The sequence below is a fragment of the Enoplosus armatus genome, chromosome 19 (assembly GCF_043641665.1).
Source record: "Enoplosus armatus isolate fEnoArm2 chromosome 19, fEnoArm2.hap1, whole genome shotgun sequence".
NCBI classification, from domain to species: Eukaryota; Metazoa; Chordata; class Actinopteri; order Centrarchiformes; family Enoplosidae; genus Enoplosus; species Enoplosus armatus.
Genome location: NC_092198.1, coordinates 10,336,157 through 10,358,079, shown reverse-complemented (window position 1 = coordinate 10,358,079; position 21,923 = coordinate 10,336,157). Strand labels below are relative to the sequence as shown.

The 21,923-nt window shown below is 43.6% G+C and overlaps 2 protein-coding genes across 2 annotated transcripts; both read right to left on the bottom strand.

The window, feature by feature from the left end:
- Positions 1-1,560: 1,560 nt before the first annotated feature.
- Positions 1,561-10,130, bottom strand: gnpat2 (glyceronephosphate O-acyltransferase 2). Its single transcript, XM_070925569.1, has 16 exons — positions 10,083-10,130; positions 9,109-9,309; positions 8,836-9,012; positions 7,561-7,690; positions 7,313-7,440; positions 7,150-7,225; positions 6,721-6,872; positions 6,318-6,448; positions 5,795-6,036; positions 4,323-4,580; positions 4,157-4,236; positions 3,654-3,794; positions 2,871-2,970; positions 2,662-2,755; positions 2,467-2,528; positions 1,561-2,299 (listed from the first exon to the last, which is right to left on the bottom strand). The coding sequence occupies exons 1-16, from the start codon at positions 10,092-10,094 to the stop codon at positions 2,247-2,249; spliced, it is 2,037 nt and encodes a 678-aa protein (XP_070781670.1). The 5' UTR covers positions 10,095-10,130; the 3' UTR covers positions 1,561-2,246.
- Positions 10,131-11,933: 1,803 nt separating this feature from the next.
- Positions 11,934-20,890, bottom strand: lpin1b (lipin 1b). Its single transcript, XM_070926444.1, has 19 exons — positions 20,687-20,890; positions 20,485-20,580; positions 18,738-19,024; positions 17,527-17,640; positions 17,311-17,434; positions 16,907-17,213; positions 16,448-16,541; positions 16,157-16,341; positions 15,975-16,068; positions 15,752-15,821; positions 14,928-15,020; positions 14,755-14,816; positions 14,498-14,636; positions 14,247-14,395; positions 13,757-13,843; positions 13,388-13,540; positions 13,098-13,212; positions 12,797-12,900; positions 11,934-12,670 (listed from the first exon to the last, which is right to left on the bottom strand). The coding sequence occupies exons 1-19, from the start codon at positions 20,876-20,878 to the stop codon at positions 12,496-12,498; spliced, it is 2,640 nt and encodes an 879-aa protein (XP_070782545.1). The 5' UTR covers positions 20,879-20,890; the 3' UTR covers positions 11,934-12,495.
- Between the last annotated feature and the right edge of the window lie 1,033 nt (positions 20,891-21,923).

Genomic DNA, 21,923 nt, shown 5'->3' with positions numbered 1-21,923 from the left:
CGACTACTTACTGTTTGGGTATTAGCTGCGTAAAGGCAGGGCAGGGCTTGGCCAGATCATAACTTTGGATGTCCACTGCTTTCTTTCTTTTCGTTGCCGGGTCCAGGACAGGGGGGAGACCACATGGATTGGTGGACTTCGTTGGCAGCGAGTATTGCCCTGCTCTGGATTTTCTGCTTTATAGACGGTAAGAGGAAATGCTTGGTGGAGATTTTGAAGCCTTTCAGGAATTTCGTGGCACCGGTCTACTACCTTATGGCGGGAACAGCTGCCATAAATTCACAGCATAAGAAATAAGACTATTTATCTCTCTGGATAAAATGTAAAATAGGCTGTTTACCGTACCTATATTTGGCAAGGTAAAAACATAAATTATCTTTACTTGCAGTTTTGCTAATTGATTACCAACTGCCCAAAACATATAAAAGGATGCACGGCGCACTGGGACATCTTAGATCAGTAAATAATGACATTATTTTCATTTTTACACATTGAGTTTTCAAGAATTTAAACAAGTTATTTATTATTTATTTAATTCTTTGGCGTTTTTGAGACGACTATAATGGTCCTTGTGCTTAATTGTAACAGTCTTGACAAAAGTGAAACTAGGAAGAAATAGCACTTTGAGCCTCTCTAGCAGCCTAAAAGATTTGTAATATTTGTCAGAGGATGGGTCTCGTGCTAACGACTCGCAGAGCCGCCCGCTTTGCGTGTTCAGGTGATACCCGCCGCCCAAATGGCTGCATGGTGAACAGACTTTAATCCAGTGGCAGACGCTTGTTTGTAATGGTTGCTGACATTAGCCACAGTGTTAAATTAGACTCCAGCTGACCCCGTTACCCTCTTATCTCCAGGCAATGCCGTGCTTGAGCTGCGGCTGCTCTTCCATGCGCTGACCAAAGCTGCTTGCCACCTGTACCTGGCCCTGCTCCCGCTGCGCCGAGCCGCCACCCACTTCGCCGACTGCGCGAGATACCTGGTCAACCATGCCCAGCAAAGCCCTCCTCCCCAGGGCTACCTCCAACAGGGCCAGCCCCTGGCCAGGAAAGGCACGCTGCACCTCCTGGAGGGCATGTGCGTGGTGTGCGAGACGGTGCCCAACCTGATGGGCGCCGCGCTCAGCGTGGGCGCCGCCTTCAGCCACATGCTGCAGGGAGGCTTCTACGTCCTGGCAGCCACGCTGCGCACCATCCAGATCAACCTCTTCTCCCAAATGAACGGCGAGAAGGATCGATGGGACAAAGAGCGGCACAGAGCCAAAGAGGGCGAGAAAAAGCTAAATTCTAAAGTGTTGGAATACATCTCGGTGTTTTGTCAAGACCCTGTCAGCGCTCTGCGCATCAAAGTTGACGTACCACCTGTGTATAGATAATCTTTGTCCATGTAAACAATATGTCGGAGAGTTGATTGGTTTGCAGGGATGACAGGAGATTGAACTTTGACCTCTGGTTTTCACTCACTTGTTGAGGGAATAGCACCAACACAATCAGAGAAGAAATAATATTTATGTGTGGGGGGGAAATAAATCCAGAATCTACGGTGCATTTTGTTACATTTGTATAACATTTAATGAGATGTAAAGAAGTTAAAATAAATGTCTCAAACAAATTAAACCTCACATCTTTGACGGGTTATGGTGTTTAGATTTGTATTGGTATATTAATGTACATACAATCAAGTGTCATAATTCAGTGCTTATTATTTAATTGCACTTACTATACCTGCGATCAGGTTTATTTTAAAGTGCTCTATTCATTCATTTGATTGCCGGCCTCGTCAATCAACTATCTGTAGGACAAAACCAAATGAACACAATGTTATTGATTAAAACACAGTTATCTTCACTATCTTAATCACCAGTGCATCAGTCATCAGCGAATTCTGATTATAGCCACCAAACAAAATTGGCAATGCTATCACCTTTGGGTCACCATATCAGATCTTTGTAGCTTTGTAGCCTCTTAGCCCTGTCAGGTCTGTAAGGGATGAGAGCGAGGACTCAGAGAGGGGGAGGTAGCGAGCGTTCAAGAGTGGAACGCTGCCAGGTTAAGTCTGGCCACTGGCATCCAGGACAGAGAGTATTTTGTCTTTGAGTGCAGAGTTCAGGTGCAGAAATACTACTGCATAAAAACGCACAGAGGGAAGAAGATGAGGAAGAGGGGTAGAAGTGGGAAAGGAGGAAGAGGTCAAGTAAAGGTAAATAGGACTGTGAGCTGATACTGCGGGTGGATCTGTTCCAATGGAGACTAAAGTCTTGCGTCAGGTGTAGTCTGGAGCATCTGGGGAGGGATTGTCCCGGCTACAGTGAGAGAGGAAAAGGAAGAAATCCCTCAGGCTGCTGTTTATCGGGGTTTTAAACACAAGCACGGGCAAAAGCCAAGTCTCAAACACATGGTGAAGACATTTAAGTCAACGTAAGAGCACTTTAAAGGCTGCATGGTGCATTTTATCTTTGTCACAACTTACAGAGTACGTCTCCAATTCTTCTGACAGCATCTTTGTTCACTCTGTATTCATTCAGCTCAGACCTGTGACGAGGAAACGGAGAGAGGAACTTAACAAGCGTAACTTTGGCGTCAGAAATACAGACGGCTTATCAGCCACCACAGAAAATGAGCTTAAAGCCAAACAGATTTGCGGGGGGCTGATCTCGTTACTCACGCCCGCAACTTTGTCACAGTCTCCAGTCTCCGCAGAGCCGACAGAACGTTTTTCTGCGTGTCGGATGAAAGGGCTTCATAGGTGTGAAGCTCACCTGAAAACACATAGCAAGTGGTGACTAGTTGGGAGTGATTTTGCTGGTAAGAGTTTTAAACAGCCGGAGGTTGATTCTAGAGGTCAGAGGTCATTTCTGCCACTTTCTGTTTTACCTGAGAGGATGAGCTTTGTGGCCAGGTTTCGCACAGCAGGTAGGAACTGTTTCTCTGAGAACACGTGAACTCCCTCCTCACAGAGGTACCTGAACATCACCTGGACATAAAAACACACTTGATCAAATGGAAGAACGTACACCGCCCATCAATGGCATGTTATGGCACTGTCAGCCCAAACAACATTTTTCAGTAACAGAGGGAGCGTCTCTAATGGCATTCATAACTCCACTATACATTCATTTAATGAAACACAAACATACAAATACCAGATTTAAAGAGCAATGGGAAGGAATTATCTAATATTTAAAACACAAAACTAAATCACAAAGTGTCTCTTCAACCAGGGCTGTAGTTTTATTATTGATTTTGCCGACTCCACACTGCCAGGAATAACATTCTGTTGGAGAAATACTGAATCATTTATTCATTCATTTTTGTTGACCCAAAGTACTCAAATTTAAATATACTCTATGCTCAAACCCCCAAATTCAAAGAATAGATATCAAGGTCATGATCTCAGTGTCCTCAAAGGACCTCAGCGTCTCCAAATTCCACTGAGACAGAGTGGATTTGATTTAATGATCTAATAAGTGTGGGGTGTGATCACTGACAGGAAATGTTCTGTATTCAAATGAAATGAAGAGAAATGATGAAAGAGAGATCTGGACTGCTGAAATGAAAACGTTCTTCACAACAACCACTCCCCACCCCAAATGACCTGAATCCCATCTAAGTGCATGGTGCGTTATCACGATCAGAGGAGGCAAAAGTCAAAAGGACCTGATAAGAGTCTATGAAGGGTTGCAGAAGCGCCCGCAGGAAGGATAGCACCTCCAGCCCCGCCTCTGACGCCGCCACTTCCTGCTGACTGATGTGGACTGCTCCACATTTCTGCAGGAGGGAGCATGCCTCCTCAAAGTCCTGATTCATGGAGAGACAAGATATCAAAAGGCAGATAAACACAGTGTCAATCCAACATTTCTGTTTAGTTGGATTGCAGTGTAACTCAACTCCTGTTTACCGTTTTTTAAGGCCACAAAATGTCTTCCGATGTTGCATACTTGCTTGCAAATCAGCTACCAAACCTGTCCCAAGTCTGTTCTGACTCCAAACATTAAGCCTCAACAAGCCCAGAGGCAGCTGTCATCATGTTTGCACTTAACATTTCAGATTTCTTACACAGGTTTAACAGGACAATAATCCTCTTTGTGACCTAACCCCCCCCCGCCCCCCCCCCACGAGATGTCTGAAGGAGGCTGAGCCCTGGAAGGCGAGGCTGTTACCTGAGATGACTTCTCAGGGATGAAGATGAATTCGTTGGAGAAGACGTTCTGCAGGAAGCAGAAGAAGGTGAAGAGCTCGTCTGTTGACAAAACGGTGGATCACAATGAAAATATATCCTCCCCTCACACTGCGTTAGTTGAGAAATATATCGGGTCTAACCCTCACCTCTCCGCGTGGTCTTTGTGACGTGTATGGCCGTCGCGAGCATCGCAGGACGCACGAAAACGTGCACAGACTGATTCCTATAGGAAACCAGCATCAGCACCGCGGCCGCCATCCTGATCACACCCTCCTCTGGGCTGCCTGGATGCTTCCTCGCAGGCTCTTCCTCCTGAAGCAGGTACAGTCGGCCCGCTTTACGCTGAACTATGGAGCGGTGAAGGGCCACGGTGGAAGACATCACGTCTGAGTCAGGGACTTGTCCTGCAGAAAAACGTTCTCCATGTTATCATCGTTCAAGGCGTAGTTTGGAGTTTAAGAGGCCTGCATCAGCCTCCAAACACTTTGTAATGTATTTGTACGTGTGTGTTTATGCGCCTGCATGTATCTGCACACACACACACACACACACACACACACACACACACACACACACACACACACACACACACACACAAGACCTGTGAAGTGAGACAGTTCAGTGGGGTCCTCTTAGGAGACGTTCAGTGGATTAATGCACTTTAAGTAACTTATCCTAAGTGAATCTGAACGCTTGTGCCAACTCACATTCATCTAATCTGTCTGATCTCGCTCAGACCGGGTCGAAGGAGCCTTTAGTGTCCCCAGGTGAGACAGCCTCAACTGGAGGGAGCCCACTCAGCTACCAGTGGTGGAACGTAACTACTACTTTATACTTTTATTCCACTACATTTCAGTATATAATACATTTATAAAATATGATGTTTTGGTATAAATTAAACTATCCAAAAGTTTATACAAGTACAGCTGAAACAATTAGTTGACAACTAACAGGAAATTAATTGGCGACTATTTTGATAAACATTTAAGTCATCTTTTCAGCCAAACAATTTCATGGTTCCAGCTTCTCAAACGTGAAGATTTCCTCAGATTAATCCATAAAGATAAAATAATCACTAGTTGCAGTCTGACACAAAATAGTTTAAAATGAGCTCCACCTCAACCTACTACAACTGTAAAATGCTGCTTTTACATTAATGCATGAGTGATAATAATCTAATTATATAATATATAATAGTATAACATTCAAAGGGGACGTTTGTCTGCATTGAGTACTTTTACTTTGAATACTTTAAATACATTTCTTGATTATACTTACATACTTTTACTAAAGTAACATTTTCTTTTACTTGTAACAGAGTATTTTCACAGTGTGGTATTAGTACTTTTACTTCAGTAGGATCTGAATACTTTTTCCACCACTGACAGTTGTCTGCATTGAGACTTTGTCTGGTTCACCTCTACTGTAACACGAAATGCCACCTACTGGTCATTCAAGGGATGTGAAAATAAATCTCATCAATGGCCCATTGAGAGGAGAGCCCTTATCCCAGTCATGTGCTCAGACTTGATGCAGCTGCACTCTACTAAATCTAATAAAAACAAAAGATAAAATATTTACAGCAATTACATAAAAATCCATTCATCTTCTCACCCACCAGGCCAGTTCAAACGAGCCCCAAAGTCCAGCGCCAGCTTCCTGAGCCAGAGGGTTTTTTCTGTGAGCTGGTGCCACAGCAGGCCCTCCTCTGTTAAGACTGTGGTAGGAGCCTGGACCAACAGGCAGGCCATCAGGGACCAGGGGCTGATCAGAGAGCCCTCCTCTTGGATTCGTACCATCAGATGAGTGAGCCAGCTCACGCAGGCCTGAGTCTCTGCGCTGGGCTTCTGAGGAAGATCTCTGTGAATAGATATAAAGGGAGAAGAGGAAGCTGTGTTGCAGTCAGATAGGAAAATACATGACTACAGGGCTTTGGTAGTACTTCTGGAAATTTGGAGGGTTGATTTAAATAGGAGGATATTTATGTTTTATAGACTAAATTTGATTGTGTTTAGATAAACAAATATAATTGAACAGATTAATGAAAAAGTAAAATGTAAAACATTTGGTCGGTGGCAATTGGATGAGCATGGTACATAACGTGATTTAATATCCTGTAAAGATTTTTGAATGTGTTCCACCTAGGTATGAGGTTGTACTGGCAGCGGTTTATCTTGCCCTGACACAGATGTCGGACTGACAAGGGATGGCCAAAGTTCACATGCATGCTGCCGTAATCTTCCTGGAGCACTTTGCTGGCCTTCAGCAGACCCTGCAGAGAAAGAGCAAGGCTGGGAGCGAATCACGAGCAAGAGATAATCAGCTTTATTCATGCATGAACCCTTCTGACCTGCTCTAATGAGTTAGTGAGACCGTATTATATTGTATACAATACAACACAATAAATGGATAAAATGCATTTTTGGTGTGTTTTTACATCTTTAAAAAACAAAATGTAAGGTTGGTAAGGATTCAGAGAAAGGCAGTGGTATAAGTTGACTATGAACTGGTCGCATCACTGTGAGTGATGCAACCAGGGCATACCATGGTGCTTTCTTTGGGCTTGGGGATGCCCAGTAACTCGTGGGCGAGCAGCGATTCCTCCAGCACCCGGTCGTAGCTGATACTGACGGGAACCAATGTGATGTCATACACCTCGCCTTTAAAGTAGGGCTCCAGCACCATGTGCATCATCCCTGCAGACACGTGCAAGTATTTTGTCAAGTTTTCAAATGACAATGTTTTCTCTTGTTGGTCAATACAGGTAAATTGTGGGAACCAACTGGCAGGAAAAACACAAAATATCTACACCTTCACACAATAACATAAAATAATGGACCAATAAATATGAAACAAAATAGCTCAGCAATCAAGGGTCTTGGAGAGAGACGGTATGGAAAAAGGGTGGAGAAAAGACCATTATACTCATCTGTAAGGTCTATCATGAGCTTCAAGTACTTACATGACACTTACCTAACTTAGGCGTCAGAGACTTCAGCGTACGACTCCGCAGGCCTTCCACATAAAACTCAACAGGAGCAATTCCTCTCTACAGAAAATACTTGAGTGAATACAAGCTGAAGCCATTTCCAAAAGGGCTACGATAGTATGGCTGATGTACCAGATTATGTATTACCTTGACAATGGTTTTGACATATTCTGACAGCACTGCCCAGTACAGTTTGTCAGAGCCAATGGCACGTCGGATAAAGAAAGCTCCAGAGCGACGCAGTATCTCTCCCACCATCTTCATCCCTGCAAGAGCTTTACAGCGGAGAGAAAGAGAAGCGAGCAAAGGAACACAAGAAAATTAACGAGAGATGTTGTAATGTAACTCTATATTATCTATTAGACTCTGTTGTTTTAATTCAAATAGATACTTGCGAATTCCTGCAGCAATAACAGGTACTGGGATGTCGTAGGTGAACATGATGTAGGAGATAACCAAGAAGTCCACATAACTCCTGTGATTGGGCATCAGGATCACAGGACTCTCCTGAATGGCTTGTTGGAGCTGCAAGGAGGCAGAAAAACAAAAGAAGTTTCAAACACTGCATCAGTAGCAGTCTGTAGGAATAGTAGTCGAAGTCAACACATTAGAGAAAAATGTTGCAATGAAAAGCAAGCCACTATTTCATTCATTCATTTTAATGAGCTGATACACTGTATTGTTAAAATGAGCTTCTTCACTGTTTTATTGTATATGCCGTTATTAGCTTTCTTGCTGAGAGTTAGATGAGAAGATTGATACCATTCTCATATCTGTATGGTAAATATGAAGCTACAGTCAGCGGTTGGTTAGCTTAGCCTAGCATAAAGACTGGAAACGGGGAAACGGCTGGCCTGGCTCTGCCCGAAGGTAACAAAATCCAGGCGTAATGACTTCCTGGAGGCTTGTCTTCACCAAATGACCAATAAACCTTGAAATAGTCCTGCACATAATCCCCGGTAAAACCACAACCTGTCGCTTTTACACTTCGGTTTTTGTACAGATTAGACAAATGAGATATAACATGCTAATTAGTGAGCACTGAGGTGTTGGTAGGCAGAGTTACCTTCAGACAGTGCCATGGTTGTTGTTTCCCCCCATTTACAGTCTTTGTGCAAAGCTACGCTAACGACTAAGCTAACTAAGCTGGATGTAGCTTCATATTTATCGTGAGAGGGATTACAATCTTCTCGTATAACTCTCGGCAAAACAGTCAATAAGTGTATTTCCAAAAATGGCTTTATTAGACCTTAAGATGAGATGGCAATCATTATTTCGACTTGTTTTCTGTATGTAAATACAATAAATTAAGTCTGTTTACAAGTGGAGGTGGGTGCAGGTGAAGGGCATTTTTGAGATATTCCTATTGCCTCTTAGTTTACATCTCAGGATTGTTCACACAAATAATAATTAAAAAAACACACTGTCTTTACCTAAAGAAAATGTTCAGGACTTTGAGCGTCACAGACAAACCTGCGCAAATAGCACAGAAACCACAGCTAGAAAATATACTTGACCCTTTAAGATCTACTGTATATGAAATAGGCAAACAATCACTTAGCAGCTCTACATTGTAGTAGACAGTGGACACTATCCTTCACTGTATGAAAGTGGTGTATATATTGTAATGTGCTGTTGATCTGAACACAGTATCCATTAGTGGTCCTGACCATGTTGAGTCCATCCATGTTGACATAGACGCTGGTGAAGAGTCTCTTTAGCACCTTGCTGAGTGTGTAGGCCATCAGCCTGATAAACCCCAGCTGCAGGTTTTGAGACATTTCCTCCAAAATCCCACACGCCTCCTCCCTCACCTCCTCCACCGATGACCCCGTCTCCATGGCGATCTGAGGAGGAATGCAGGGGAAAAAAAGACTCCATGTTGGTGGAAGCAACAGTGTGAAACTTCTTTGTTGCATCGTTTACAAATCACACCATCCCACCTCCTTGGCCACGTAGCGTAGATACTGGGACTCCAGCACGGCTTTGTTGAGGTCACCCATGGAGCAGGACGGAGCTCCTTTGTAGGGGTGCGGGCTGAAGGTCCTGAGGGCATGGCCGAGGTCACTGCTGCGCCTCCTCTCCTCCAGTATATCCACAAACTCCTCCTCATCTTCCACGCCTGCTCTGCCTGAATCCCTATACTGGACGAAGAAGTCATGATCATGTTAAAGGCATTACATTTTTAACTTCTGTGTTGACCAAAAAAAGTCCAGTTCAAAAATTAACCCCAAGTAATTACAGCTAAATGAACGTTTTACTGGTTGTAAAAACAGTGGGGAAAATGTATTAAGCAGGGCCAAATCAAAACACACATAATGTGTTATCTGAGTTTAACACATGTACATTTTGTGACATCACAACTGGAAGCCAATTGTGCTCCAATATGCAACTTGCAATACAAGTGTGACAGGACTTATCGGTGGAGTTGGAGACATCTTTTGACCAGCAGGTAAACTTTCAAAGTAAAAACATATTTACATATTCATACACTACACAGGTCTGAAGGGGGTCTTTAAACACCCAGGAGCCCATGAAGGTCTTTATCCAGCTATGGACTCATTATCTGCGGTCTCCTCTGTTGTATACTATGTCCCTCTAAGGTCATTTGGCAACAACCTATGAAGCAACATTACCGAACATGTTTGCAAGTAGGCCAAAGTTTCAGCAGCTCTGTCGGACAGCTCTGTGTGGACTACTCACAGCTCAATAACGGCCTCGGCGTGAAGACTGACAACAGCAAACACATCAAACGTATTTTGCTCGGTCAGTCTCGGTGTCAGCACTTGCAAATACTTCATAATTTACAGCAACTGTTAACTTTTACATGAGCTCACAGCGCGCGCAACAACAGGCGACAAAGCGGACTGAGACAAGTGTTCCGGGTGAAAACAAACTCGTTTCAAAAAGGTCTTACCGTATTCGTCATTCTTTGCAAGAATAAACACAGCCCGTGCAGGTGGCTGTCCTCATCCACTTTCGTTTTCCGCACTTTAAAGCTTGCTCCGATGCACCCTGCGCAGAGTGCGGCAGCACCCTGGGGCCCAGGCCAATGGTGTCGCTGGGTTTTGGAAACTCCTCCCGCATATTGTAATGTGCCTCCCTATGCTCTCTAATAACCCCCACAGCTATTGTGCATGATAGTGTGTGTGTGTGTGTGTGTGTGTGTGTCTTGCAAAGTGAACAGCTGAGTTTGCAGAAAAGTGCATAAGATGAGTTTGTTTCAGACAGAACTGTCTGGGATGAAGTGTGTAGTGCTCACTTCGGTCAACACAACACTGCTGGTCTGTGTGTTTGCAGCTTGGAGGCCGGTAAGATGAGGCCCACTCAGGTAAAGTTTTACTGGAGCTCAATGAGAGCTTCAGAGCAGCCACGACATGAAGTGAGGTGAGAATATTTTATCATTAATTGTTAGATTGCAAGATGGAGAATAAACCTTATACCTCTTATAAGTATATTTTCTCAAGTACTTGAGGTACTTGTACTTACAATTAACTTAACCTTAAACATCTACAGCAGTAAAAAGCAACATACACATTAATGCAGCAGTAATATTAATTTGGAAACATCATGTATGATAGTAATACACTGACAGGGACCATTTTACTGCACAATGAGTACTTTTATTTTTGATACTTTTAGAACATTTTGCTGATAATACTGACATACTTTTACTTAAGTAAGGTTTTGAATGCAGGGCTTTTACTTGTAGTGGAGTGTTTTCAGAGTGGTATTAGTACTTTTACTGAAGTAAAGGATCTAATACTTCTTCCAGCTCTGTATTCAGGTGAATGTGATTAAGGAAGAGTTAAGTGATTAAAGTTAATGCAGGGGTCAATGGACATTGAAACACAGTTGCTGATGTACCAAGGCATTTTTATTGAGTTTGATTACACAAATATAACAGTGAACTGGTCAAAAGAAGGAGTGGAGGGAGTAAATGAACAAATTATTGATCACATAGTTCACAGTTAAGGCAAAGATAACACACGTTCGGGCTATTTTAGCTCTTTCATGGAAAGAATAACAGCATTATATACACACACATCTTCTTTCATCAACTACACGCTTACTTGCACCTACTGTGATGATACTGTTCAAGGAGTTATATTCACATTAAAAGCACAAATACATTCAGGCAGGTCACCATGATAGCAGCTCCTGCTCATATACTGTATATGAACTCATGTTATCTGTGCTATTGTAAGAAATGTGTCTGAAAAAGGTCAACCATTCATTTTAATAGTGTGGCTTGCTGTCCTCTCTAAGCTGTGGATCGTCTCAGACGCTACAGTAAAAGAACCAATGGCTGAAAAGTGTCAGCTACATATGTCAGTCAGTATCTAATCAGATGAATAAATAAAATATACTAAATGGTATTTATGGAAATAAGCGTGAATCTTAGGGAGTGGAACATGTAACAGTCATATAGACTAGATGACCAGTGTGTTACTGTATCAACTGTAACTGTATGGATATATTAAAGGACTCTTCATGAAGGCCACCACAGAATGACATTCTGATCACAACATATACACACTGTGTGATTTCAATAGAAAAATAAAAATAATTCAGCATCTCGTCTCACAGACCCTTGATTTTTTGTTTTTTTTTAGAGAGAAAAACGATTGTTATGACCATTAAAAAGGTTGTGCTTTCTGTTCTCTGGTCAGCATGACTTTGTCTCGACAATAAATATTCACTTTAAACTCTTTATAACGTAATTTCTGTCATGACACATTTTGATATCAAGCTTCACAGACATTCATTCATTCATTCATTCATTGTGCTCTGTAATATTTTAATGTACTATATAACAAATACTGACTTCAGAGTAAGAAAATAAATTCTACATTGCGTATTTGGCACAAGTTGAAGTAACTTGCTCTCTGCTGTCTGCACAGTGTGGAGTTCTGTATGATGCATTTCTGAACAGGTATAATGTTAAATACAGTCTGCCGTCTGTCTGGATAAATAGAGAACATCTAGCTACTGAAATAATGTCAACACTCACTCAAAAACAATATATGTGCTAAGCTGCCTGAATAAATTACTATCTTTTCTCATATACATATATCTAGTCAGAAGGCTACAGATGCCGTCTTTTCATAAAAGTGCGCTTACATCCATCTTGTGCGTTATTCACAGCAGATTAGCCCAGTTAAGTAGCTCTCTGCTGTGCACTGAAAGTGCTCCATCTTCTACAAAAATCTACAGATTAATATCACACATACGTAACCATTCAAATGACTGCTACATCTCAAGCACACCATCATCATCAGTCAGTCAGTGCTCTGCCTGCCAGGAGCTCCTCAGCAGGCCGCAGGCAGTCAGCTGCCCGGGCTGGGAGTCTGTGGAGGTGTAGTTCCCGGATGATCCACACGGGGGAGCTGCTGCCTCCAGTAGGTGAAGTGGCTGAAGGTGTCCGAGCAAGGGAAGTCAGACGAGGAGGCTCGCATCTTCAGAGGGAACACATGGTCCACCACTTCACCCAGACGTACATAACTGAAGAGAGGACAGGAGGAGACAACAATCACACACAATAAATGAGCAGACTAAACGTTTTCTCTGAAGTCATTACGATGTTTCTTCCTAGAACAGATCCTTATATAAACTGCATGTAGGACTTACGATGAGATGTTGGTCTTGGCATGCTCCTGCACTAGCTCGCCTTTAGGGTTTACTGTGAAAATCCTGTTCAGTGGCACTCCTACTTCTTTATAGGAATACACATCCTACAAATATACAAGAGAATTGAATTCAGTCTTAGAAATGATGCACATATAAAATAAACTTTGCAAAAAAAAATAAGAATCTATGGCACAAATGGCTTTACTTTTCAAAAAAAAAAACTCCACTGAGCACCAGTAATATCCTTTACACAATCAAGTGTGTTTGACCATCAATTGTACTGTATACAGCGTGTGTGTACCGTTGGTCTGTTGCCAAACGCTGCATAGAACGGCTGTGTGTTGGGGTAGAAGAGGTTCTTGATATCAGTGAGACACTCCACCTTGAATTTCTCAGGTTTCTTTTCGATCACCTCCCTGTCAAACACACACACACATACACACACCCCAGAGATGTTACAGCAACCAACAACCAGCACAGTACAACAGTAATCCAGTCAGTGTGTCTCCTGAATCTGTATCTTCTTGCACATTATTAATATATGACTTTAGAGTGCTAATTTAGAAAGATATGTATGTGTGTATGAGAGACCTGTGCAGAGCTGAAAAGAGGCTGCTCGGGCTGAGAAGGACGGGGCCCATAGGAAGCATGGTGCCTCTCTCATTGACCCAGTGGAGGTAACCTCTTGTCATGTCAGCCATGCCGATGGCTCGAGCCGAACAGTACAGGAACTTGTAGCCGTTTCTGACAAAATATAGAAAGAACAAGCATATGTATCAACACTTGAAGCAATAACAACAAATCTGTTTTACCCACTAGAGAGTAATATTAGAAAGGTTTGGAAATCATTTCTTCTATTTTCAGAGTTTGTCTTTGGCCTGTCTGGAATAAAATATGCACAGGATTTTCAAGCAGTTTGAGCCTTTTATTTTGACAGTGTGTAAATACATTAGTGCTTACTGGCTGACTTTGTGGTAGAGCTGTGCAATGCCCTGGTGGGTCCAGTCTTTCCCGAGTGTGGGCAGGATATGACCCAATGTGTCTGACCTGGAGACAAACACACACAAGTGACATTAGGACGTGTGAGCGCAGGCTTTCCTACAATACAAAAATGTACGTCCTGGTTGAAAAAAAGTGAAGGCTAGCTGGAAAGATGTGGAAGTGGCTCTTTTCAGTTTGGGAATTTTAAAGGTGCATTCATGGGAAAACCATTTATCTCTCTGTGGAAAAGTTAAAGGTTAAATGTTTGCATGCAGGTGGCTACGTATTTAATTCATAAAGAAATGAATAAGAGTGAATGAATGTGACAAATGAAACTGCTGTGAAAAGACCAAACTGAATCCTCCTAGCCATTAAAAAGTCATTTAAGCCACAGAGGCGATCTATTTTCAATCCAAACTGAGTTCAGCTGTGAAGTATACGTATGTTTATATTCACATGTGTCACACACCTGGTGATGGTTCCATCTATGTCTGAGATAATGATCTTGTCGTCCCAGTTCCAGAGGTAGATGGTGCCCTGACAGCGACATGTTCCCTGGTACTGAGTGGTGACACTGAACACAACATCGTTAGGACCATCCTGCAGCTGGAGAGACAGCTGTGTGTGTGTGAGAGAGAGAAATAATATATGAAGGTAAAAATGATAAAAAATTTAAAAAACATTTCAAAGTCTGCAGTGTATTCAAACCAAACTCCTCACCAGCTGCTCTGATGTGAGGCGGAGTGTTTTCTTATAAGACACGCCTCCTGGTGTGAGCCCAGGCTCTGATTGGATGGTGGGAGAGCTCTGTTTGGCCGCTCTGTGGTCTTCATCACTAGAGGACGACTCCTCTTTGTGTCTGGCATCAGACAGGTAGACAGTGGGTTAAAAGATGTTCGGTGTTGTCAGTTAGGATGTTTAGTCCCTTGCTAACTTAGAGGACATTTTCTGGCCAGGAATGTTTTGAGTTTCCTCACCTGTTTGTCATTTTCCCAGCCTGCTCAGCAGAGCCACAGGCCCCGCGCTCAGAGACTGAATCCTACGAGAGGAGAAACAGTGTTAATCTGCTTCCTGTGGTAGAAAGTGTACGTACAGACAAAGAAAATAGCAACACCTTCAGAAACTTTATCAACAGATGAGAAGAAAATACCGATTTGGCACTGCTGTTTCTGCCTCGCCAGGAGAACCACCACCTCCCTCCTTTCTTGGGCATCTTCTCCTTCATGATGTTCTCCACTGCGACCTGTGGCGGAGCACACACAACCCCAAAGGACCACAACACAACACCGTAAAAACACACTCAAAAAACTGAAGCCAAACCAGGCCGTAAATCAACAAACAGTAACACAGGAACAGCAACGTGTCTGCCGTTGGAATGGGGAAAATAAATCATGTACAGGGGGGGCGGCCTTCAGGAGTTCAAGCGCTTGATAGGGGACAAAGAATGAGGAAGGTAGAGAAAGTAAAAACAGGAGGGTAGGAGGCGTAAGATGAGAAAACAAGATAGCAAGTGTTGTCTTTGACATACAGAGCTGTAGTCCAGCACATCAGTCAGACAACAGAGAAGAAACTCTAAGGCTGAGTGAATATAACTGAGGGAAAAGGACTAATGGATGGATGGAGCAGAGAAGGAGGGAGTGATGAAATAAGAAGGAGGGGAACAGAGGGGAAGACAACGTTTAACTTGAGTGCCAAAGGAGGAACAGATTCAGAGGATGTTTGTCACACTACATAAAGTCTGTCTGAAGCTGCAATAACAGCACATTTAGGATGTGAGGTTGTACGTTCATAGATTGCATGTTAGGTATTATGCAACGTAATGAATGTAAGATGAGTAGAAGTGTAAGGTGTAAACAAACATACAGGATACAGTACCAGTTTTGGTCAAAAGGGGGGAGTGGTATTCATGTAACACAACCAACCTACAGCTTGAGTCATTAGTGTCTGTGCTTTGTGTGTCTATCAGTTTCTTACCTTTGGCAGCGGTTTCTGAAAGGCTTGCATAGCCAGCATAAGAGGAGCTGCAGTGCTCCAATTATAGTACCTTAGGGAGAAAACAACATACATCTTTATCAATTCCATATCTGCCGCAAAAACAACTTTGTCAGCCAAATTTCTTTACGAAAAACCTTTTTATGAGCCCGGAACAATCCTGCACATACTGCAGCTTCTGCTCCAGCAAGTGTGAATGTCTTACTTGGAGCCAATTTTCACGACCAAGTTGGGGTCGTCGATGATGGAGGGGTTCTCCGCAAACTGCTGGTAAGAGATGATCTTCTCGTGGAACTGCTCTGTAAGGACACACACATTTCATGTTCCCTCCGCCACAGTGTATGAAGCGTGTCTTGCAGTCGTGCCGTGTCGGTATGAGAAGCCTACCTTTCGTGATCTCCCTGTTGTCAGTGAGTCCTCCGCACAAAGAGACGGCGATGGACGGCAGGTCAGACATGGGGTCGCAGTAACTGTCCACTCCGCTGTCTCCTCCAGAGCTGACCGACTGCGGGGACAGACTGGTGCTGTGGAGGCCCGGGTCGGAGATGCTCCTCACTGCCGCACCAGTGTCACTGCAGAGGAGAGGTGTTTATAAGAATGGAAGAATTAGCTCGGCTACATCAATCTTCAATTGCATATAAGTTATGACTCTGCGCGTGTTTGTGTGCGTCCACATACCTCTTAGGAAAATACAGGGCCGCCACCTCAGGCTCGAGCTCCGTGATGTCATCCAGGTAAATTCCATCAGAACCAAGATGGCGGCTTCTCTTGTCTGCAACAGAGCAACGACTCAGCGTCTTTGTATTTGCTTTCCTCTTGGGTTTATCCATGAGGAGTTTGACAGGTCAAATTAAGTCATTTTTTAAGCAACACATCTTTGTCAACTGTGTGAAAAAGTCGGAGGATAAATCAATATGGTGGCTGTAAAGAGACGGCTGTGGAGTTTGAGTGAGTGAGTTAGTGGTGCTAGGATATTTACTTAAGTATTTCTCTCTCAATAAAAAAATCCATTTTACTTTGGCTTATAATTCCAGCTGGCATAAAACAGCTGGCAGCTTAAACCCTCAGCAAATTAAAAGATGGCTGGATAGACTAACAAGATACCCAAAGGAAGGATAATCGCGCTTTAAATGTTACCTTTTCTCTTGGATGGAGAGTCCGTCTTGCCCGGCGGACGAGGCGCCGTCTCCTCCATGTCTGTGGTGATCTGTGTCTCTGCCTGCGACTCCGTCCTCATGGACTCTGACTCCATCCCGACTGAGACGACTGTTTCCTCAGCGCTCTCCTCCGTCATTAGCAGCCTGAGAGCCGATATTTCAGAGCAGGGCCCACACTGTTCTGTAGACGTCTCGTGGGTTATCACGCGGAAGTGTGTGCTTTCAGACACAGGGATAGATACTGGGCAAACTGGCGGAGGGTCAGATTTCACTGGGAGGAAGGACGGCTGGGGAAGCAGGGAGGAAGATGAATTATAAAAACACAGAATGACATTAACATACCAAAACCACTCAAATATCTACAGAGTTGTTCTCTTTGGTTACCGTGGCAGCCTGTGGCAGCTCTCCCCATGCCCAGTGCATGGCTGGATTCTGATTGTCGGCGTCCGACGGCTTCATCATTAGTTCGGAGTCGCTCTTGGGAGAGGTGGGACGAGAGTTTCCAGGGCTGAGAGAGGAACAGAGGACACACAACAATTAAAGAGCTGCTTCTTCTGAACAATAATATGCAGGTCTTCATAATATGAGTGAATGAAGCACCTCTGAACAGGACTCCAGTCTCCATCTGAACGAGTGTAGATGCCAGACTGTTTGAAAGAGCCGCTGGTCGAACCGACCGTTGTCTCATCTCTTAAAACATCCCGAGAGGAAATCCTGAAACACACAAAAATACTGTATGTATATACCATATAGTTGTATATCATTAATCTGCAGTTTCTTTTATCATGTAGTGTGTCTTTTATTTTGTAATTTAAATTTCACTTTTCACCCATTTCCCAAAAGGACTTTAAAGACCCACAGAGATCATGCCTGAACTTGTTGCACTCTGCCTGCACTCATAATAACATGTCTACGGTGCTGTCACAACATCCCTATACATATGTTCTCAATGTGTTATAGTTAAGTCCTAATTGTGAGTTTCTTTTTGATTCTGACTTCAGATAACTAAAATTCTGTGATCATATTTAACTGGAAGTATGTTTGGTCTGGTCAGTTAACATGAAAATGAGCATAAAATATCACCATCAAACAACATCCAGTCAAGTAGATTGCTAATTGAGGCAGATTTACTTCCCTTTAATATAAATTCATCCTGGTGTTGTGTTACAGTAGTGTACCCCCCCCCCCCCCCTCACCTGCAGAGATGAAAATAAATCCGTCATGCAGCAGTTATTTACAACCACTGCTGTTTTCAGTCATGATAAGTTGACAACATACAGTATGGAGGGACATATATGGCGCCTGCTGCTAGTCTGTTTTAGATCGAGTGCTGCACAGCAGAGGCCAATTTACACGTTGCATACTGTATGCACGTGAAACAAGCACTCCTTGACAAAAACACACACAGTGAAGATGTTTCCTCTTTTCAAAGCTTCTTCTTTTCTATCAAGTGAAAATCACACGGCTGAAGTTTTCCATGTGGTCTTGAGTGGCTTTTCAGTGTGTGCCAAAGTCACAGCTGGAGGCCTCACCATCACAGAGCTGGTCTGTTTGTTCTTGCCTGACAGACTCCAGTTCCAATTCAGCTGCTCTAAAAGCTCATTTCAGTGATGTATTGTACTATTTATTTCACTATCCACCCTTTCCCCCCCTCCCTTACTCTGTCACGTGTATCGCTTTTCCTCACGTGTTTCATTACTTTACCACTACTTCCCCACAGTTATTCCTTTATTTAAATGTCTTTCTTTTTGCTTTCTTTTCTGCTCCTTCCCCCTTTTCCTTCATTCTCTCCACACGCTGCTGTTTCTTACCTGCTGCTCTCCATCTCCGTCCCCTCATCCGAGCTGATGTCTATGGTGAACATGTCGTCATCCTCGGTGTAGTCCCCGCTCTCTTCCCTCCTCATGCTGTCTGCCCGAGCCTTCCGCCTCCTCTTCCTCCTCTTCTTCATCATCACACCGCCAGCCTCTCCTGCGCAGCCCGCGGAGCCCAGGGTCAGTATGGGCGGCCCAGAGCTCTTCCCCATCAGGGAGGAGCTCATCAGGACGGCCCCATCCGACAAGATGGGTGAGGTGGCCAGGTAGGAGGGAACCACTTCCTGAAACACAAGTGAAACGATGCATGCTTTCTTTGAAATAGCATTTTTTATTTATAAATCCTGAAAAGTCAAATTAATTGTTGAGTGCATTTGCATACAACACAAAGAACCATTTCAGAACACATCCAGACACGGCACTAATATTATCTCTAGAATGAACATAAATATAAATAACATACTGAAAAACAAAACACTATATCAAAAATATCTTCTCTGGCATCCACCCTGACAATTTCTGTGAGCGAGATAAAACACGTACCACTAAAACATGGCTCTACTGTTTGTGTTTTGCACAGTTTTAGTCTGAGGTACAAACACAACGCTTTGACAGAGGAACAAAACAGCCAGCCTAAAAAAAAGCAGAATGTGTTCCTCAGTTCTGTGAAAGGAGGCAGATTTATAATACCTCCTTCTAGGAAATGGCTTTCCAGGAGGTTCTCCTGCTGTCAGCGCAGGGAGTATTAGTGTGTGTGTGCACACATATGGAAAAAAAGAGAGAGGGAGAGGAGAAACTGAGGGATAATCACATGAGTTGTGGTTGTGTGCTCCCTCACGTTTTGCTTCCCTGTGCCAAGAAAAAAAGGGGTTCAGAGACACAGTCCTCCTCCCCTTCTCGCTCCTCCAGGCCTGGGAATTCGACACCACTCTGGGGAAAATAAATCACCCACTTCCCTTGTTGGTGCCTCAGTAGTTCACTGCTTGTTTATGTCTTTCAACTGCACACGTCCTCATGTGCATACAAGAGCAAAGAAACATTGTATAATGACAGTACACGAGACTTACAACAACACTTGGTGTTGAAAAAGTCAGCTTTTCCGAGGATAGAGCCGAGGATAAACAGCTGCTTTTTTCATAGTTTTCCACGAATTATAAACTGTGTTTTGAATGGTTCTCATGGGCTTTATAAGTATAAAAACTAGAAGTATAACACATTTTAAAAAGAAGATAGATTTCTTACTTCATCTATTTAACTTGTCAACCTTCAACCATTCCTCTAATAGTTAAACCAAGTTCACAAATACACTTGTCCTACTTAAATTACAAGCATATTTATTTGCCAGGAAGCTCCAGCCCTACTTCATCCTCAGTCACAAGGCCACAGCATTTAATATAGGTCAGAAAGCCTGAGTTAGTAAATGCTGCATTCAGAACTCACTTGCTCACTGATGAACAGAGGAATGCTTTTCAGCCAAACATTCCTGTCCGCTGTGCCAACTCTGTACACAGCGTGGCCTCGTTCAAACCTCTGTGACTGTGTGTGAGGAGGGAGACAGTCTGAATAATGCCTCTCGGTTGTAAACATGGGCGTGTCTGGGTTTCAGGACGTCGGTCTGTTGATGTGGGTTTTCATTTGAATCTTTAATGGCCGTTGTACTACACTTTGAATCGCCACAAACATAACAGTCGAGAGCATTTCACAAAACCATTCACCACTCAGTTACAATTGTGGTCACACATACCTGATCGTTTTCTGTTTCTTGCACAAAGAATGCTTCTCCATTGTCCCCAAGCTTCATATGCAGATCCACTGGTTCTCCATTGATCTCCATGTCCACCTGGAGGAGAGGAGAAAGGGGCAAGAGGGGGGAATGGATGCAAACAAGACTTAGCCTCAATCCTCAAGCATCTGAAAGTACTACTGCTCTGTTTTCATCTCCTTACCACTTTCTCTCGGGACCGGAGGACCCCCATCTTGCCAAAGCGAACATGGAACGGCGAACACTGCAGGGATCCATCGGGCTGCCTCACTACAATGACGTCAATGCAGCCAGAGAGGGTGGCGGGATTGAGGCCTCGGTACAGCTCTTTGACCTGGACAAACACCTGGCCTGCCAACTGGCCCACGTAGTTCATGGTCTGACGGGTCTGGTAGAGGGTACAGTGAAGGGCGAAGGGAGTGAGGTAGACAAGGGAAGGACGGAAGAAATTATTTAGCAATAGGACTGTAAACTCTATCAATACCTAAAGGTCTAAATTTGCTACTTAAATTACAGAGTCGTGATCACTAAGCTCCACAACACTGGACGTACGCATGCCTCGAACTCAGCCAGCCTTCAGACCGGGAGGTGTTTATGAACCGTCATCTGCTGTGCCATTCTTCAGCCAGTCAATCAAACCACTGATGACGTATAACCCTTCAGGGGAATGGGGTGAAGTTATTCTAATACTCTGAAGTCAGTTTTTTTGAGCTACACTATGACTGGCATGGTTAGGTAAAGAGGACACGGAGGCTGGTTCCTGTTCAGTACTCCTGTAGTTTCTCCCAGGACAGTATGAGGCCTACATACATGTAGAGAGAACTGTTGCCGCTTTGACCTTCCCACCCTCGTCTCCCCTTCCTGATAAGTCTGGAAATCCTAGCCAACTGTTTTCCATTCAGCATCCCCGGACAAGAGAGGTCAAAGGACAAGCTGAGCTAGGCCAGTCTGTACTTATTATTGGCTGAGCTGAGGCATCATGGGAACTCCAGCAGAACACCTACAGGACATGTTTTTGGAGACATATGAGAAGGTCTGTGACTGTTTGATATCAAACAAATATAAGACACTCATCACAATGTGGGCACGTGGATTCCTACCTTCTCCATTCTAGTATTGATTGTTTATGTGCCTGTCGCTGTCTGTATCCTCTCAATTCATCTAATTTTTCAGCCAGCAGCCTTTGGATTAAGCAGCATTATCAGCATATGGTAAAGAAGGTAAGGAAAAAAAGACTTTCTATTCAGCCATATATCTGCTGCCACCATATAATGACAAGATTATGTAGATTTCTATGATGAAATCAATGGCCAAACGTGATAAATCCCATTTGTGAAGCTTTCATGCCTCCTTGGAGTTTGCAGCTGTGTAATAACAGAGAAGGGGGTCTGACCTTGACTCAGTTGGCAGTGGGCCCCCCA

What these genes read in the sequence shown, in the direction of transcription:
- gnpat2 (XM_070925569.1), bottom strand. An exon ending in AGCCCAAAGAAAGCACCATG is followed by an intron (nt 6,449 to 6,720) that starts GTATGCCCTGGT and finishes CTTTCTCTGCAG; the next exon opens with GGTCTGCTGAAGGCCAGCAA. An exon ending in CACAAAGCTCATCCTCTCAG is followed by an intron (nt 2,756 to 2,870) that starts GTAAAACAGAAA and finishes ATGTGTTTTCAG; the next exon opens with GTGAGCTTCACACCTATGAA.
- lpin1b (XM_070926444.1), bottom strand. Translation starts at nt 20,878, where the DNA reads ATGAACTACGTGGGCCAGTTGGCAGGCCAGGTGTTTGTCCAGGTCAAA. An exon ending in GACTGGAGTCCTGTTCAGAG is followed by an intron (nt 17,435 to 17,526) that starts GTGCTTCATTCA and finishes TTCCTCTCTCAG; the next exon opens with CCCTGGAAACTCTCGTCCCA. An exon ending in GCTGGGAAAATGACAAACAG is followed by an intron (nt 14,637 to 14,754) that starts GTGAGGAAACTC and finishes GTCTGATGCCAG; the next exon opens with ACACAAAGAGGAGTCGTCCT.